The 20,136-nt window shown below is 39.6% G+C and overlaps 1 protein-coding gene across 2 annotated transcripts in view; it reads left to right on the top strand.

The window, feature by feature from the left end:
- The window catches only part of nnt (nicotinamide nucleotide transhydrogenase), a 35,016-nt gene extending 15,101 nt beyond the window's left edge, over nucleotides 1–19,915 (top strand). For both annotated transcript variants that reach the window (XM_062434152.1, XM_062434151.1), the window contains exons 12-22: nucleotides 2,513–2,623; nucleotides 4,981–5,126; nucleotides 5,475–5,670; nucleotides 6,326–6,559; nucleotides 7,132–7,292; nucleotides 9,070–9,249; nucleotides 10,809–10,968; nucleotides 14,261–14,342; nucleotides 15,667–15,785; nucleotides 16,700–16,815; nucleotides 17,795–19,915. In XM_062434152.1, the coding sequence (XP_062290136.1) occupies nucleotides 2,513–2,623; nucleotides 4,981–5,126; nucleotides 5,475–5,670; nucleotides 6,326–6,559; nucleotides 7,132–7,292; nucleotides 9,070–9,249; nucleotides 10,809–10,968; nucleotides 14,261–14,342; nucleotides 15,667–15,785; nucleotides 16,700–16,815; nucleotides 17,795–17,944 (1,655 nt within the window). In that variant the 3' untranslated portion in view covers nucleotides 17,945–19,915. The remainder of the gene's footprint in view (nucleotides 1–2,512; nucleotides 2,624–4,980; nucleotides 5,127–5,474; nucleotides 5,671–6,325; nucleotides 6,560–7,131; nucleotides 7,293–9,069; nucleotides 9,250–10,808; nucleotides 10,969–14,260; nucleotides 14,343–15,666; nucleotides 15,786–16,699; nucleotides 16,816–17,794) is intronic.
- The last annotated feature ends 221 nt before the right edge of the window (nucleotides 19,916–20,136 follow it).

Genomic DNA, 20,136 nt, shown 5'->3' with positions numbered 1-20,136 from the left:
AAAGGTGGACAGTTTTCACTTTATTAGTGACAGCTCTACCCCCTCCTTTTTTTTTTTTTACATTCCCCTTTTCACATGTCTAACTTATTCCACTGGGTCTGTGCACTTTCACATTTTTCTACCTTATTTTCTTTCTTTTTTTAAATTCATGATCTTCAAGTTTGTCATGTTAATAAAATTCCATCATTAAATTAACATTTTTTTATACTCTAAAAGGCACATGTTCCCACAAATTAAATAGTTACATTAATATGAACCACATTAAAGTTCATTTGTAGGTTTTCCTTGTTGTCATCTCCCCCCTCTTTCTGCCCTCCATCCCCCTTTCCTCCCTGTCCAGGTATTTTTCCCTTTTTATATTTGGCATGGCTCTATTACTTTCTTTTTTCTTTTTTTTTGTCACTGACTGACTGCGGTTATGGAAACAGTGAGAACAGCAGAATCGGGTTGTTGTTGTGCCAGGCGTCATAAAGACACACACAATCAGTCACAGACATTAGGGAATCATGTTGGAATTTCGGGTTTGAAAGTTATATTCTTTCATGGGGAGATTCGTTTTACAACCAGTAGTGAATGTGACCATTGGGTCATCTTAAATTCTTCAGACACTACTTCCATATCCAGTGGCTCATTGAGGCATATCTTAATATCTGGTGTCTGATAGAAAACCCTTTAATCTACATGAGAGCACTGAATCACTGTAGCCTGGTGGCTTGTTTGTCACAGACGCACCTAAAGGCCCACCCAGTGTGTGTGGCATAACATCTTTGATATTAACTTGATTTTACAATGTCCGCTTATCAGTATTAAGTGACCAGGTTGGGCACAATAAGGTCTCTGTATTAGGAGCGTGATGGATCCTAGTATAATAAAGTAAAACCAGATTTTACTGGGTGGGGGATATATATAAAATATTAAGTATGTATCACTCATAATTTAATGCTTTCCTCGTTTAAACCCCAGTATTCTTTATGAGTCTATTTTATGTCTCTTATATTTCAAGCCAGAACTAACAGGAAATGAACAGTTGATTATTGTTAGGTGGTTTTCTTCAGGAGGTCGGAGGAGAACAAAGTAGGATGAAGCTCAATTTTTAGTTCAAGCAGTTTAATGAACGTGCACAGCAGTTCCCCACTTGTATACTATGTGTGTGTCACTGCACATGCATTATTGTCTATTCAGTGATTTTTGGCAACAATTCATTAATAGAAACCCCAAAAAACCTTCATCTTGGTTTTAATAGTTTCAGCAGATTTATTCATATTCTAATGGTCTTTAATTCAATTCTTTTTAATCTTAACCCACAATATGATTACGTGATATCTAATATGATTAATATGACATAAAAGTTAAATTCATAATGACATTGTTCATAATGAAAATACGTTTTATCATTTATTTTGACAGCTGATGGCATGTTTGATCTAAAATATGTAATTAGGTTGTTGTTCACCAAAAATTGACAAAAAAAATAATAAGTGTTGCGATAGAGTAAAAAAAAAAGTGGCACAGCTACTGAACCATAACGCTGCAGGATGGGTGTGAGTAGATATACATACAGTATGATTTTCCACAATGGACGTTGGCTAGCATCTGTGCTAGCTTGGTAATAATAATCATTAGCATATGGAGAAAATGTATTTTTTTTACCGTTTAATGCAGACAGACATGGAGTCAGGTGTTTTTCAGTGCCAGAAACCAAACTATGTGTTTTGGAACGTTTGTTTTTCCTGTGAATTCTGTCTTCTTATATACTCGTCACAGCGAAGTTGCACATTTCCTGCTGCAGTCGTCTATTTTGTTTCAGTGGAAAATTTAACCTAGCTCGTGTGTAGCGCGGAGTTGTGAATTGATTACAGGGACTTTTCTCTAAAACATTGTTTGGCAGCCTTTGAAACATGCTTTGTTTAGGAGCTGATATACACACATGATTATAAAGTTTGTCTTTTGTTGGGGAAGAAAAGCAGATTAGTGAGAGAAGGTCATACTTCACGTTTGCCTTATTTGAAAATCCAATCTAAAACTATTGACTTCAAGCTCAAACATGCACACACATACACACACATACACACAAACTCTATACCTGCTAGTCAGCCTAAATTGTACAAAAACACATGTCCGTGTGAAGGAAGGCTCCCAGGGTGCTGTGTATTGCATCTTACTGCCTGTAAGTCATTACAGGACTGATGTTATCAAGGATTCCTGAGCCTCTTGTGGTAAACATGCACAAACCTTTTCTTTCTCTCTCTATTTCTGTCTATCTCTAAATCTTCTTTCTTTCTCTTACCAATCTGGGAGGCAAAGCATTCTGTGGTTAAGAACGTAATTGTAAAATTGTCTTTAGATGTGCTTATTGAGCTTCTAATCAGTGTAAAACTTTTCAAATGACTGAATTAATGTTCTGTTGTGATCTCGTTCTTTTATTTTTTTCTTCTTTTTGACGTCGTCACCGAAACTATTATGAAATTGTAGATTGATGAATACTAAATACTAAATTTGCCGCGTTCTGCAGGTCTGACGGCTGTGGGTGGTCTGTCCCTGATGGGAGGCGGCTACACCCCGACAACTACCGCTGAGACACTGGCTGTGCTCGCCGCCTTCATCTCCTCAGTCAACATCGCTGGTGAGTCACCCCGCACACAGACACCTCATAGTCATCCCTGCCAGTTACAGCAACCTGTAGCCAACAAAATATCAACGGAGGCTGAAGATTGAAGTGTTTTATATTGATTGTACAATAACATGCCTCTGACCCAAGTTTTGCAGCTGCCCTCTCTGCTCTGACCAGCGTAGGTGGCTCTGACTTGGACCACACACACACACATTCATTTCTGCTATTACCCTTAATAATTCCCATTATAATGACGAAGTGTTCCTGGAGTCATTATGATACTCATCACTCTAATATCGCTCTAATGGTCCAGGGGAAACAGCGTGTTCCTTCAGGGATGAGCGATGAATTAGTTTTGAATATCTCGAACTCACAGCGAGACACCTGGGGAGACACTTATGCACACAAATGAATAGTTTAATCAAATTAGAGAACAGTTCTGCCTGTTTGTTAAAAATGCACCCAAGCTTCTTTGAGGATTGTGTGTGAGATCTGCAGGAGACTATTAGGGTTGAAGTTCATGGTGAGACCACCACAAATCCTGGGCCCCCTGGGCTCCATGGCTTCACTTTCTAGTGTTTTAGACCCCTTAATGAAAGCATGCTAAAACACCACAGCCTTTATAGAAATACCTAGTTCCTTGCCTGTTGCTTCATTTTATTTTTTGATGTTCACCATGGGTTCGGTTCCACACGCACATTTCTAAGTGGCTTACCACATTACCCATAAACCCCTGGGAACAGAAAAAAAAACATTCCATGGAAAGGAACGAAGCACAATAGTGAAATTTAGCTCCAATAAAACAGACAGACTGACATTTTTCAGCTTGTGTGTCTTTTCTGAGGGAACAGGTCCGTGGACGTAGCTTCTCGTTCCCCTATGCATCTCCACAGTCATCAGATGTGGGCATGTGTGAGAAAACACCTGGACCTGCTGTATAGCCTGAGCTGAATATGTTCTGTGTCAGTATCTGAAGGTCAATCTGTGCTACTAAGTCTTATTAGATTACCATTTTCCCTGTTATTGCAAAAGGCCTCTCATTTCCACAAGCTTTGGTCCACTTTGGTGTTATAGTGAAATGACCCCCTTATCAACAAAGACACTTCTACCAACCAAACAACCACTGGGTGCTCTGCTAATGCCAGTTTGCAGGGTTGGGAATTAATCAGGCAGTCAGCTGTAGCACATTGAACAGCTGAAAAACGTACCAACAAATGTCAACATCAGTTAGATAAGTTTAGTTTGATCATTATTGTTCACTGATGAACATTGTGTGTCCTTGGTTATAAGTTTTTCCTTGTGTATCCACAGGTGAATGTATAACAGTTAAAAGAAATAGACCACACATACACAGTCCATCCATCCATCCATCCTTCTCTTTTTCGTTCCATATCCTCATACTTACCCCACAACCCCTACTAATGAGTAAAACAGTAATAAATAATGAATTAATATGAATATAATATACAGACATAAGTTAGCAGTGCAAGTTTGTTTACTTTGTTTCTCTTCCAGAGCTCAGCCTGCCTCAGCTTCAGATTTGACAGCAAAGACTATATTCCTCCTTTCAATTGAAAAAACAAATGTATTAACAACATATTTCAAAATGACATTATTTTTGACTGCAAAAATGGATGACTAGTTGTGATTTCAGACTTTTCCGGACACCGTTGCCAATTTGCTTGCAGTTTTTCTAAATCCACTGCCAGCAGAATCATTTTGGGGATAAAATAACCAAGAAGAAATGAGTGGATACTGACTCTGCAGTGTTTCAATACATGAACATTCCTCCATATGAATATATTGACTCAGATTGGTCTGAAATAATAGTAGACAGATTATTCTTACATGTTTTAAGTCGGACAGTCGAGGACTAAAATTACATGAACTGGAGAGAAACAGGTGCTAGCCTCTGATTCACCTTTTGGGTGTATGGGCGCATGTGTGCGCACGTGGCTACAATCATGCCAGAGGGAAAAAGGGAGACATGCACACGGTAATGTGATCTCTCCCTGTAAAGCAATGAGACACTGTCTGGTCCGGTTTGACACTTTTGAGGTTTCCTACTTGAAATATTTACACTGACATAAAGTAGACTCGTTAAATTCCTAACATTTGTTATTGGGCTTGGCAACAGTTTTCAGCCAATGACTTAAAAACACCTGTTGTGTACAATAGATACTTTTTATGAACTCCAAGTGCCTGTACATCCCTGCTTCAACCCCCTAACTCTTTTCTTTTGCCATCTTGCTTTTTTGCTTTCTGATGAGTTTTTTTCTGTCCTGCTGCACCTTTTGATCCGTGCAGCTCTTTTTAAACCTGATTTTTGTGCCATGTATTAACGTAGACTTTCTCTGTCTCTCATCCAGGTGGTTTCCTGGTGACTAAGAAGATGTTGGACATGTTCAAGCGTCCCACTGATCCTCCAGAGTACAACTACCTCTATCTGCTTCCTACCGGCGTCTTCATCGGAGGATACGGTGCTGCTCTGCAGTCTGGATACAACATTGAACAGGTGTGAAAGATATTCAGTTTAGCTTTGGTTTTATTCAATTTGAGCAAAATGATTAATCAATTATCAAAATAGTCAGTGCTTAATGTTCTGTCAGTCATCTAATCATTTACTCAACTAATTAATGCAGCTCTTCTACCAACGCCATTTTCTTAGTGGCTCCGAATTATAGCAAAACAGCCCATGACCATATAAGGATACGCTAATCATCCTCCATGTGTATTCTTTGTTTGCCCAGATGTTGTACAAGACCTTCCAAGTAAATCACCTCAGCCTTTTTTCTCATCCGGTGGTTCTTCAATCTTTGTCTATAACCCCTTTTTCCGCTTTTGTCTCTTTTTCTCTCACCAGATGATGTACTTGGGTTCAGGCTTGTGCTGTGTCGGCGCCCTTGCTGGCCTTTCCAACCAGTCCACAGCCCGTCTGGGTAATGCTTTGGGTATGATTGGAGTTGCTGGGGGGATCGCTGCCACTCTGGGTGCCCTCAAACCAAGTCCTGAGCTCCTGGCACAGATGAGTGCAGCCATGGCTGTAGGCGGCACTGCCGGTGAGTCACGGTGGTTTTATGTCAAAAGAAGGAGAAGCCAGCTCTAAAAATTGCCGAGTTGTATTGTAGAAGATGGAAGTTCTCTTAACTGTGTTAATTATATCGGTGCTTTGCGCATTGTGTGTGCATGTATTCCAAGCTTGGACAGATTAAGCAGCAGGTGTGCTGAGTGCAGAGACTCTCTGTGATGTTTACATCAAACACAACGTGACTAATTCCCTGCCAGACAGGGGGTCTGTCAAAATGGTCAGCATCATGTATTACTCACTATCTCTTGCTCACTCAAGACAGTTTGATCATTTAAATGCTAATTGTTCCAGTAACCAAGCTGAATCCTAGACTAAACTGTCCACACAGACAATATAATGCTCTTTCCCAGATACAGGAAAGATACAAGACTTCCTGCAGGACACGTACACACAAACACACACACACATACACAAAGTGCAGTCTCACAAACATGGAATTTCCCCAAACAGGCCTCATCAGCAACACCTGGTTCCTCAGATGGACCCACTTCCCAGCAGTGGTCTGAGTGTGTGTGCACATGCTTGTGATTTTGCTCGTGTTTTTTTTGTGTGTGGGTCTTTGAGGTCTAGTGTAGTTATCTATCTAATTATTCATTTATTTATTATCTTTCCTCCTTTTTCTTAAGGCCTGACCATCGCTAAGAGGATCCAGATCACCGACTTGCCCCAGCTGGTAGCTGCCTTCCACAGCTTGGTGGGGCTGGCCGCAGTGCTCACCTGTGTGGCTGAATACATGATTGAGTACCCTCACTTCGCCACAGACCCCGCTGCCAACCTCACCAAGATAGTGGCGTACCTCGGCACCTACATCGGTGGAATCACTTTCAGCGGCTCTTTGGTGGCATATGGCAAACTGCAGGGTGAGAAAAAGCACCACTCCACAGACAATCCATGTACCTCTCATTGGTTATATAAAGAAGATATTGTCCTACTTACTAATGTGAATGAACACCCCTCATAACAAGATTAATAGTACATTTTTCAAATTTAGATTAGAACAGATGATGTGTCAGCTTGGCCATTCTGTAGTTGTCAACAAGGAGAAGTCTAATGCTTCATACTCAGAGCTGCCTGCTGTGAAGAGAGGAGGGGGGGGGGGGGGGGGGGGTTCATCAGGTTCACGTGCTGGCACCAGTCCTGGCAGCCGTGCCATGCTGGCTGCGAGTGTTTCATAAGGACAACTTATGCATGAACATGACATTCAGTTGATGACAAGTCTCAAGGGGTTTGCTGCTGAAGGAGAAATATGATGAATGCTTCACATATATGAGCTTTTATAATCTTGAAATCTCCTTGTCATAATTTTTGCCTTTCGGTGTCATGTTCACAGCTGAATGATAACTAAATGTAGATGTTTGTTTATAGTTAGTAGTGGTGGTATGTTATTCCTGACTAACATTATTTTCTCTTTGCTTGTCTTCTCTCCCTGCAGGTGTTCTGAGCAGTGCTCCCTTGGCGCTCCCTGGTCGTCACGCTCTGAACGCCAGTCTTATGGCCGCGAGTGTTGGTGCGATGATTCCCTACATGTTGGACCCCAGTTACACCACAGGCATCACCTGTCTGGGGTCTGTCTCTGCTCTCTCTGCTGTCATGGTACGGCTTGTGTGTGTGTATGTGTGTACACATTTCTAGGGTCTGGTTTTCACACAGTGAAGCTGTTTTAGAGAAAAATCTGCACTTAAACGTTGCAGATTGGAATTTTCTTACAACCTGACAGACTGAACATGTGAGAATATAGTTGAAAGACTTCAGTAAACATCAGGAGAAGGAAAAGGCATAAAAGGGTCATGAAAAGTCTATGCTGGAAACACTATAATGTTACATGGGAGAAAAGAGACAGCAGCAGGGATTTGCTAAAACAAAAAACAAAAAAAAGGAAAGAAACAGGTTTGAAGGAAACAGTAGGTGCCCAGAAATGATTTTCAGTCACAGTTTAGGAGAAACCTGTTAATAGTTTGGCAACCAAAGTGGCAAACAGGCATGACTAAGTAAAACTGCCAACTTCCTGCTCGTATTTGACTCATTATGTCGGGCACCACTATTATTAAGTCATGCTTAAATGCTTGAAAATGTGCCACAGAATCTGTCACCTGTTGGATGAATGGAAATAGTGGAAAACAAACAGCAGCTCCAGTCACTGTTTTAACATGTATATATAATACTGTGCTTTTAATAATAATTTGTAGCTGATGTTATTTTTCAAAAAAAGTAATTTTGTTTAAATTTACTTAAAATGACATCTGCTCCTTATCCCACATAAAAAAAAAATCCAGACTCTATGAATATACAAATGTATTTAATTTCAAAAGGTTAGGGTTAGGCTTTATGTTTCATACTGGACCATGTTAGCTTAAAAAACAAGTTGTGATGTCACAAATCATGCTCATAGGTCAAATTTAAGGCAATCGCAGAGAAACTTTCTAAAACCGCTTTCTAGTGTCAAACTCTGCATATTCATTATTCTCCACAGTGAAGCTCAAACATCCAAGTGCAGTAACAATAAAAAAACACATTTTTGAGTTGAGGGAGAGCTTTGGAAATTTTAGCTTTACTAATATTTGAATGAAGCAACACATTTCAAGTAAATTCACAAAGAACAATTCATCAAAATGTCCTAACAACTAACCACTGATCATCTTTTTTGATCAACTCAATGGTGATAGTGATTAGATATTGTACAGTACACTATTCTATACATCCATAAAAAGTATAAAATTACTCTTACAGATAGTCTTGATTGGCCTTGATAAACTCTGCTGTTGGGTTTTTGTGTTTGACTGCTTTGCATATTTACATGTGCTGTTAGAAAATCAGCAGCTGGACTCCGTCCCAGAAAAATGAATCAGACCGTCCCTTGAGTCGTTAGATGGATATAATTTGTTTTATTCGAACATGTTTGTGATCACAAATCAGTCTTTAAAGTACAGTATAATGTATCATCTACTGCACCGTCTTGGTTCGTGTGTCTATCCCTTCAATTCCCTTCAAAGTTCTTAAAAATAAACCCGTAATATATCACAGAGAACCATCTTTGATGTGCACCTGTACCAGTCCAGAAAGTTAAGCTTACACTGGATCATACGGCTGCTTTGGTAACAATAGTTGGACCTTGTTAAACAAAAAGTACACAGATAATGGACAGATGGAGAACAGGTGAATTTGATTGTAAAAAATGTTTCTGATGCTAGAAAGGCTGTTTCTTTTCCTCTTGTGGAGGAGAAATGGTTTGGTTTTTTAAGGGATCTTAGTCAGTGCATCAGTGAGCTAACTTAAACCAAAGTTGAGCAATAGATAGATACAGAGCCATTAGATCTATATCAGGCAGTGCTTTATTAAACCCCTCTCCTGTTCTCCCACTCCTCTCCTTTAGGGTGTAACCTTGACAGCAGCTATTGGAGGTGCTGACATGCCAGTGGTCATCACCGTACTGAACAGCTACTCGGGCTGGGCCCTGTGTGCTGAGGGCTTCCTGCTCAACAACAACCTGCTGACCATCGTTGGGGCTCTCATCGGGTCATCTGGAGCCATTCTGTCATACATTATGTGTGTGGTGAGTGGAGCACATTCTCAGTTTTAAGGACGAACAGTTTGAAAGGATAAAGTGAAGTACTGCATTTGTTGCGTTTTTTGTAAATCAACAGCAAACACTTGTCATGTGGTTGTTCCTCTGCTGTCCACCAGGAGGGACTCTAACTTTACCATAATGGCAAGACTCAAGGGTCCCAGCTCAGAATGAAACCTCAGGTCACCAGAGCTGGATTAAATGGATAGATTACAATAGGCAGACTGTATTTTTCGGGGGCACTGCACATTCATTTTTTATATTTGGTGAACAAACAATATGACATTTAACTACCACATTATTATTATGGTCATTAATTAAGTTAGGTACATATTTTAGCTTCTCTATTTAGATTTCGGTGTTCATACAAAATGTGTTATATAGTGGAAAATATATCCCTGTATTATACATTTTATATTCGATTTTAATATGTATCTTTATTTCTTCAGATTTAGACATTTAAATGGAAAACTTACATTTACAGATGTTTTGTCCTGACTTTCAATGAGGTGAAGTCCTCTGATGCTATCAACATTCAGGGAGGTCATAAATCCATTTTCAGTTGCCAGCAGGGCAAAGATTCTCAGTTTTTTGGGTTTTTTTTTCATATTTTCTCAGTGATATGTTTTCTGGCCTATTCTAATGCCATAGTCTTGTCCTGTGATGTTAATGCTGATGTTGTAGGTGATGCATTGTCTTCATCTGTATCTGTCAAAATTGCAACCCGCTGCTGCTCTACTGCTAATGCAATGTTGGAGCTAAAATCACCTGCCTCTGCCGCCAAGGCTTCAGGTACAGGCCGTCTTGACTCTTGCAGCAGTCGTTAATTGAGGCTGGCTTGTGGTCTTTGAAACTGCAGGGCTCCAGACAAACTTGTGTAAAGCCCCTCTCAATCGTTTTCTTTCTTCCTCTTCATTTTTCCTTTTTTTCCTCTTGCACTTTGCTGCATCTAAAAGCATACTGAATAGCTGCTAGCCTATATGTTGCTGCTGCTAACATAGGAACATGGCCTCCACTAAACCAGAAATACTTTTTCCTGCATATTGGTGCTGTGTATAAATAAATCAAATAAATAAATATATAATCATTGAAATAAAGTTTTAGACAAGATTTTTTTTAATTTTTTGTAAATATTTAAAAATATATGTTGAACATTAGCCTATTTAATCTAAACAATTGGTGTTCTTTATGCCCCTGTCTGGGCCCCCTAGTGGCAGTGATGCTCTAGGAATGATGCCTACAATGCCTGCATAAATCCTGTTACCTTGCGAGGCACCTGGATTCATGAGATCACGTTATCATGTGAGATTTCATCTTGTCAGGCTTCAAGTTCTGACCAATCAGCACTGCAAATCCAGCTGCTTTGCAGGCTAAGACGGTGATAGACAGATGGTTCATCCACCTGCCAAGTATTTTTTGAAAATGCCTTACCTTTTCCATGTATGACTGACAAACCATCTGGCACATCAGGTTATAGATCCAGCTATGCAGTTCACAAGTGTTTGGTCATAAAAATGGGAGTCCAAAATACTTTGCTCCTCTCTTAGGCCATGAATCGTTCTCTGGCTAATGTGATCCTGGGAGGCTATGGCACGTCTTCCACCGGTACAGGAAAGCCCATGGAGATCGTTGGGACCCACACTGAGGTCAACGTGGATCAGACCGTCGACATGATTAAAGACGCGCATAATGTTATCATCGTTCCAGGTAAGATACACACACACACACACACACACACACACAAAACAAGCACACACATAGACACACTGCACACAATTCAGAGGTCTTGTGTGAGAGTGGAAAAACATGGTACTTTGACTTTGCCAGTCACTTTTTTTTTCTTCGGCATTAGCAAAGTGTGTGTTCTGTTTATTTAACCTCTTCTTGACCCATGTTACATCACCATTTCGCTAGGCTAATTGACAAGTCATGGTAGAGTGGCCACACACACACACACACACACACACACACACACACACACACACACACACACACTCTGGTCTCTGTGTGGTCGTCAGTCCCCGGTAAATAGACATTCTACAGTGCAGCGTATATATGCAAGGTCAAGGGAAAATAAGATGGAATGAGGGTATGCTGGGTTTTTGTTGACAATTCAAATACTACGTTCAAAACTGGCTTCTAGTTACCTTTTCAGGGGTTAGGATGTGGGGTCCAGCCTTTGTTCCAGCTACATGGTTTTCTTATTTTCACATGTTTTCAATATTTGACTCTAAATATGTGTCTGAACCTCCCATCTGGACCATTTACACAGGTCCTTGGAACTGTTCTAAAGTCATCATCGAGTGGCCCAGTGACATTTTGTTCCTCTCACCAGACTGTTGCAAACTAGTCACTGTTCCAAAAAGTTGTTTTACTCACGTGGGTACACGTAAACATAGACTAAAAGCATCCAGCCTGCAAATTGGTGATTCCAGTCAGACTGCTTAGTGCCTACAAACTAACCCTCCAGAGGAAACCACTGCTATTTCCAAGAATTGCTAGATTAAAGTGGTCACGTGATTTAAGCAGTGAATACAAGTGAGAAAGAAGTGATCCATGAAACTACATCGAATGTAGATTTACCATCTATTTTTTTTTTAAACATTTGTGAGACTAATAGCAGACAAAGAGGAACAAGTCTGTCAGCTTAAATCAAAAACAGGCCAAATAAATTTCGAGTTGAAAGGAGTGGGAGAAATGGAGCGGAAATGAAGAATTTTTTTTTTTTTTTAAGTCTTTTCACAAAATAGTCTACAAACAATACCACACCACCAACAGAACAAATAATAAAATGCCAGACATTTATTTGAAAGATTTTAAAACATCATAAACCAGTGCAATTATCAGGATTGAATAAGTAGAAACAAATCAGAGCAGAAGCTGTTAGGGTAAACTGATTAATTGAGTGATTTGAAGGACATCAGTCAGATTTTCAGGCTCTGATGGTCAGTCAGGGTGCCACAGATCCCTCGTAAACTTGGACATAAAAACCCAAATCACACTTGATCTTGAGCATTTAAAGCATTTAGACTTTGTTGAAATGGGATTTGTTCAGGGTGCAGTTTTACAGAGACACGTCTCTCTGCAATTCCAACTGTTGTATGAAACCTGAGTCAAAAGTTTCATGCTAAATGAGATGTAAAGCACAATATAAAATTAAAAAACTTATCTAGCCCAGATGTCATCAGTGTCAGAACACATAGCGTCCAAATGTGTAATTCTTTTCTTCGCTGTAGACTGGTATTGTTACCCAGCACTGGCTTTCAGTCAGTCCCCTTGTTTCCATTTTGACCATTCTCCCTAATTGGAGCCGTCACAGTCACTTTGCCTGATTGACATCTGTGGAAACGGTTAAGACTCGGCCTGATAAACATCAGTGTTTTCCAGGCTTCGTCTGGCCCATCTCTGCCTGGTCTGGGTCCACTTGTTTTTCTTATAGGAGAAACTCCAGAGAGAATATTGGAAGCACAAGGAATGAGAGAATTGTGACGGGGGAGGGAGAAAAAAAGAGTAAAAAACATTAACTTGTTGAACTGAACTGCAGACAGTCAACCATGTTTCTGATAGAGTTTTTTCTTTTTTTGCCCTCCATTTCAAACCATGTCATTTTGATTGGTGTTTCAGTTTCTGACTGGTTGTTGTGACAAGGCTAGTAAACACCAGTGGACCGTTTGGCATGTGTTTGTGTGTGTGTGATAGTCAGAGTGATAAAAATCGAGTACCACACACCAGCATTATTAAACATGAAATAAATTCAAAGGCAAAGAGAAAGAAACAGTTGCGTAGAATGTAGTGCAAACTGTTTTACTAGAGACATAATTTTATGTTATTCTAAATGTTACATTTAAAGCAAGTTATTAAGTGTCAAAAACATTGAAATAAATATATATTAAAGAAGTTTTTTTTCTTTTATCTATCATGCTGTTCATCACCTATACCTTTTTATATTTAAGACTAATTAAGAGCCATTTACATCCAGTTGACAGACTAGGATTGATGACTTTATGCTCAAATGGTGCTGAATCCTGATTAGACCTCAGCACAGAGCCAACATCAAGAACCTTTATTGCTTATTTCACGGAATCCTTTTGAAGCTGGCCAGGTCATGTGTTTAATATTTAAGTAGTATACCTGCTTAGAAAACACACAAACGCGCTGTTTTGCTCCACTCTTGCAATCACATTCATGAGAATCATAAAACCATATCAAAGTCCCAGCAGGAAGTTGCAGGGGCAGCCAGGGAGCCGGGTCACAGTGCAGGGTCAGCTGCAGGACAGTACCCCCACAGCCTTTGTGGAGTTTTGCTGGAGTTGCTAAAATAACAGTTTGAAATGTGTTTAAGGATGATTTCTACCCCACATCAAGTCACTTGTGTCAGTCACACCGCTGTCTTGAATTTATTGAGTTTTAAAGTCAAACAAATACACACAAACAACAAGAGGAAAACATCTAATCTGCAGAAAGAGGGAATAAATGAATACCGCTACCAAGATAATATACATACATAAATATAAAAGAAAAATGTCACCTTGTTGAAGCTGTTGAGCATCTTCACTCCATTTTTGGGTCGGTTAAAGCTAGTGCAGACTACTACGTCTTGCTGTACTGCTCACACTACAAGACGTTATTTAGACAAAGATTATTTCCATGACTGGAATGAATGATGGTGATATTTAATAAAAACAAACAAGAAGACACTGTGTGTGTGTATGCGTGTGTCTTCGTTCCCCCTCCTCCAGTTTCCTCCCGTCTCCAAGATGCAGCTTCAAGCACATTTTGTTTTTGGCTACAATAAAAGCAGTAACGTCTGGTATAGTTCACAGTGAGGTTAAGACATATCTCCGAATTGCTTCCATTAGAAAATCCCTCGTGACGTATGTATCAACATGAGGGTTTTTGTCTCGGATCGCAATAATTTGTCTTTGACAGGTAAAGTGTGGAAAGCTTTATATAACCTGCATTGGGCTTTATTAAGAGCTCATTCCTACATCTCTTTCAGGTTATGGACTCTGTGCTGCGAAGGCGCAGTACCCCATCGCCGAGCTGGTGAAAATGCTGCATGATGCTGGCAAGAAAGTCAGGTAAAGTAGTGATGAAACTAACTCATTTACATTAAACATACATTCATTTAACTGAAAGAAACTGGAGTAACAAGTGTGTCTCAGGTAAAGAGATTTGAGAAAAAAGTAGTTAAGGTACATAAACAGTCAACTATTCATACAGGTGGCTAAATAGGTTTAGATGTGGAAAGATATTGTCAGTATAGATGAATGAGTAAATGACATGAAGTAAAGGCAGAGAAGAAAAAGTCACATGTTGTCCCGGATGACAGATAGGAAGAGACCTGTGTGCGAAGAGGGAATGAGAAAAAAGGGAAATGCAAAATAGAGGAGAGGAAGGGCTAGGTAGAGCGGAAGCTTGTGTAATTGTCCAGCCTCAGTTGTTTGATCCTGGCTGTGGCAGCTGCTGCTACTTAGAGCATTTGTACTTGATTAGAGGAAAGTGGGTGGTCAGAGAAAGAGGGGGAAAAAAGGGAAAAGTTCCCTCCTCTTTTCTCTGTTCTGTGTTCTACATCTTCCTCTTCATACCTGCATGTGTAATCCCTTTTCTCCCCTTCCTTGATCTTAATGCACTACATCCCGTTACATTCTTCCTTCCTTGGAATCCACAGTACAATGTCATTTGGAATAACAACGCACTTTCTCCTCCCTCTTCAAGACTGATTCTTCTCTCTCTTTCCACTGTCTTCCCAAGCATGTAGACTGTATGGTATTACATGGAGGGCAGAAACTGACTTTTTCAATCGGCAGCCACCGTCGCTAATAGATCCCAGATCTGACAGGCCATCTGCACTCTGTATCCGCCTAAAAAAAAAAAAGTCACCAAACAAATAGAAAATACATTTCCAAATGGTGGTCGGTTACATGGTAAAGTGGCTGGAAGTGTAGAGCGAGCCAGCCACCAGTATTCAGTGGCTGGTGTTAATTTCCTACCCTGATTACATGACATGGCTAATTGAGTTTGAGAGCTATGTACACTCACATACACACACGCACGCACACTCAACAAATAATATAACGGGCGAAGAGTTCAGTGGGAAGTGTGTCTTTATAACCAGATTTTCAACTCCAAAACATCTTATTGTCCCATCCTTTTCCCGTCTCATTTTATTTTGATCTGTCATCATCCACCTCTGATGTTCCCTTTCCCTTTTACCAACTCTTTGTACCACACCTGGCACCAAACCATTCAAGAACCCCTCCTGCTTCATTTTTGGTCAATATTGAAAACTGGCTGATCGCCGTGGGACTACAGAACAAAAAACAAAAATGGAAAAAACAATGAATGCGTTTGAAACAGTTTGTTCTTGTCCCCACCCCCCCACCCCCACACCCACACACACAGGTTTGGTATTCACCCTGTCGCTGGCCGTATGCCTGGTCAGCTCAACGTGCTGTTGGCTGAAGCCGGTGTCCCATATGATATTGTTCTGGAAATGGAAGAGATTAATGATGACTTCGCTGGTAAGACCCATCTCTTTCATATGCTTACATACCTGCCATGAACTTATTACCTGGTTAATCCAGAATACTTTTGATTTTGCTGCAGCTTTTTTAGAGAGGCAGATATGATTTGTAAAAATGGATTGTGATGAGAAGTTGCAAGTTCAAATATTACTAATGATATCAATTTTTACAAATCATATCTGTTGTATCTCACTGACACCATCATTTTTCAGACAGGTTTGAGATCACGCTCACTATCAGCCAGCCAGCGACATAAAAACAACTGCTTTCCTGTTTTTGCCTGTAACGTGGAAACCACTTTTTGCAGAAACCTGCAGTAATTAATTGTTCCTGAGGTTTCGTTGGCAGAAGCCAAATCTGTTGCATATGGTTACAATAATTCCCATCAATTTTCATTTTCAAAAACCTGTTTTTGAAGACTTTCCCCACAATATTGATCCAAACATCTCCAAATGTTTCACGCCCCATCTCCTCCTCATTGAGGCATACCTCGTGAGCCAGATCTCCAGGGCTAAAAACTGGATACATATAATCAAATATTGTTTACTTGGTGTTTTTTTTTTTTGTCTCTGGAATTCAAATAATTAAATGCATTCAAATGATTGTTGAGACTGTAATTTTGGGGAACGACACATGCATGACAAAATAAGCTGCAACATCCTTCCAAAAACTTTGGGACACTGTAATTTGATTTGAAGAATATTCAATAAAGTGGCATAGACTCTCAAAAGATACAACTGCATTGCAACTTGGTAACTTGAGTTGATAAGCAAAGGGGGGGAAAAGATATGTTACTTAATTTTAAAAAATACAGTGTGTTTGAGACAGATGTTTCGCTTATGAGCCAAATGCTGAAAGAAATCAATCCAGATAAAAATGAATTCAAATGAATTTATTGTGTGTCAAATCAGAGACGGACCTGGTTCTGGTGATTGGTGCCAATGACACAGTGAACTCCGCAGCCCAGGAAGATCCCAACTCTATCATTGCTGGTATGCCCGTGCTGGAGGTCTGGAAGTCTAAACAGGTGAGACATCTGGTACATGCATGTGCAATAATAAGATTTGTCCTGGAGCCCAAAAAGATTAAAAAAAAAAAGGAATGGAAGATTTTACAACAACTGGACAGCTTTTTAGCCCAACGACTGAATGTTGGATGTCCACACACATAGAGGGGGGCCTCCATTTGACAACAAAAGCCATAAACCGTTAAAAAAAATAAAAAAAATAAAATAAAATTTTAAAAAAGCATACTCAAATTCATACATAGACACAGATTGTTGCAGCTCCAGGTGCAGTCCCATCCTGATCCCATTAGTGGTGACTGTGTCGCTGTGGAATGACGACATTCAGAGCATCCCGCTGGCACCGCTCCAAGATCTGGGATTCATACAGCACTCCCACTAGTTTCCAAACACTTTCCCCTGGGGAAATCAAAGAGGACGTTCTACTTAACCACACACACAGTCATGCATACGTACACACAGGTGCACAGATTAAAGAACACACAAAGACACTCATTCAGGATATACATGCTTTTAGTTATTCACAAGTTCCCAGTGATGCTATGACTCATATGAGAACACACACTGACACATACTTACATATTGTACAATACTTTTAGACTCATCTTAATTAAACACATGCCAACCTAAATAATTATGATTTATTTTTTAACTCAACTCAGAATAGTAAAAATTATGTTTGTGATTGTGTTTATTCAACAACATTTTTTTTGAAAAATTGAACTAATAATAATAATAATATCAATAATTCCACTTTATTTCTAATCCAACGTTAATGGACGGGTGTCGTTGAAGAATAGTGGGATGGGGGGACATTTCTGACTCACTGTAGAAAAGTTGGGATAGTCTTTTTACAGCTTTTTACAGTTTACAGCTCCCCCATATTCTTTCCAAAAGCTGCTTTTTCAGTTCTGTCATCTCTGACCGTCCAGTTAGAGGCTAACAGGCATAACACGATTGCATCTCCTCCCATTTACTGTAGGTGGTCGTGATGAAACGTTCCTTGGGTGTGGGATACGCAGCTGTCGACAACCCCATATTCTACAAGCCCAACACCGCCATGTTGCTAGGTGACGCCAAGAAGACCTGTGATGCCCTGCAAGCCAAGGTCCGCGAAAGCCAGAGCCAGTAAGACGGTTAACCCCCCTCCTCCAAAAAAGGAAACTCCACTTTGAGCACACATAGAGCGAAGAAGGTAGAAGACAAAGATTAAGTAAAAAGATTTTTGGCAAACCCTTCCTATAATCTATAAATAAAAGAAATGACAGCATTTATTATAAACAATATATTTGTGCAGTAGAAGCCAAGCAATGCTGATACTGATTTCTGGTTAGTGCTCCCACTGTTATAATGTACGTGAATACAGGTTTTCTTTCTCTTTCTTCTTTTATTCCTAGATATTAAAGGAAGGGTGCGTCAACTATGTCTAAGTGCTCTGTATATTCTGACTACGTCATCGTAATTTTGGACACCTATATAATGTAAAACGACAATCTGAAATGTAGATGCTTTAAGATGTTAGATATGTAAGATTTGAGATATTTTTAAGAAAAAGTAAATTTATAGATGATTTAGAATGAATATTTAACAAAAAGCACAGAAATGAAGGGGAACCGCCAGAAAAAAAAAAAAGGTATGAGAGACCTAACTACTAAGGGTTTTTTTTCCACACTGTAAAAAGTTTTCTTCCCCATATCCCAGTTCTCTTTTCTTAAAATAAGTTGATCTGTGTGCCCTTTGATAGATCTCAAATGCTTTTGTCGCACATGGTGTGTTTTCCTCTCAATGCCTTATTTTTTATGTACGAGTCAAAAGAAAAAAAGCAAAATGGTGCAACATTTTTTGTAAGGTTCTTTCAGTTCAAGCTTTATACTGTATTGAGAGATTTTTGTATGCGGTCTGATAATTATCATAAACCTAGAACAATGCCTGTGATCACGTTTTAGAAGCCTTAACCAGTATTTGAAATCTACTCATGCTCTTTGCTTTTTTTCTTTTCACTTGAGTGTGTCTTGTGACTTTCACCCAAGCCTCTAGTGCAGCAATCGCACTCGGATCCAAAAACAGTTAAAATTCCATTCCAACCTCTTCTATCAAGCATTTAATGCAATACACCAAATGGACGTGACCTTTTGAGTGCGAGCTTGTCATGCAAGTAAAGGTTATACCACTCCTACAAACAAACACTCTTGTAGCTCTGATAGCTTAGTGGATTTTATGGTGTTTTTGGGGCCAGGTGTGTCCCATCACCGTGTGTGGTTCAGATATTACAGTACATGTGGTGTTTGCCTTCGGCCTCTACGGTAAAAGAGTTTATTTTGTAAGTGAATGTGGCTCGATTTGCCTTCATCCACTCCAATATTTGTGTCCTCATTATTGCTCTACAGGGAAATGAAGGATTACAGTTTCTAAAGGGAGGCCAGATGTTAACCTGACTTGTTATGTAAAGTCGAAAGTAACAATGCAGTTATTTTAATGTGAGTTGTTGCCACATTTCAGAGCACATTGATTGTAAAACCTTAAGTTAGCATTTATGAATTCTAATAGTCCTTTCCTTTGTTAAAGCCCAACATTTGCCATAACTGTAAACTTGTGCCAAAATTTCCCTTTTTTATGCTCAATCTGGGTTAGATTGCACAAATGTATATGTTTTGTTCTTGAAAGATCAAGTTCCCGCCTTACCCCAGCAAAGTTCCCACTCTACACCTGACTTTACGCAGGTGAGCCAACCAAACTAAAAACACCAGGAACTTAGTGCATTGAGTTTTAATTTTGGGTTATGATATTTTAATGGTCATAATACAGTAGGTGAATTTGTGAGTAAGATATTTTCCTAGTACATGGTTTAAGGAACAATGACACAGTTTTCTTCACTCTAATTCAGTCTTTTTAAAAATGTACTGTATGTAGTCAGGATGCAGATTTGAGAAGTAGACCTGCTCATCTGCCCTATAGTTTTCATCCTGGGACCTGATAAGTTGACCATGACAACTGTCCTACCTCTCCATAAAATGACCAATAGCTTTCCATGTCATCTGACCAATCACGCTTGTCTGCCTCTTCCACAGGACCAGTCATTTTCATCCTTAATTCAGCCATTCAGCATATATCCTAAACCTGACCAATGGCCTTCAGTTTTTTGTGTTAACATTTCATCTTAAACCATCAGACCTCAGTTTACTGTACGCTGTGCTAGTGTAAAGCTGCAGATGTCATTAGTACTCGTATGGAGTTATTGCTCTCGCATGAAGCGTTGCATGAAGACTATTTGCTAGAGATGTCAGCTTAATATTTGTAACTTATTGCCATTTTTTGAAATATTGA

This window comes from Scomber scombrus, chromosome 15 (assembly GCF_963691925.1).
Source record: "Scomber scombrus chromosome 15, fScoSco1.1, whole genome shotgun sequence".
NCBI classification, from domain to species: Eukaryota; Metazoa; Chordata; class Actinopteri; order Scombriformes; family Scombridae; genus Scomber; species Scomber scombrus.
Note: the sequence above shows the minus strand (reverse complement) of the source record. Positions and strands in the feature narration are given on the sequence as shown.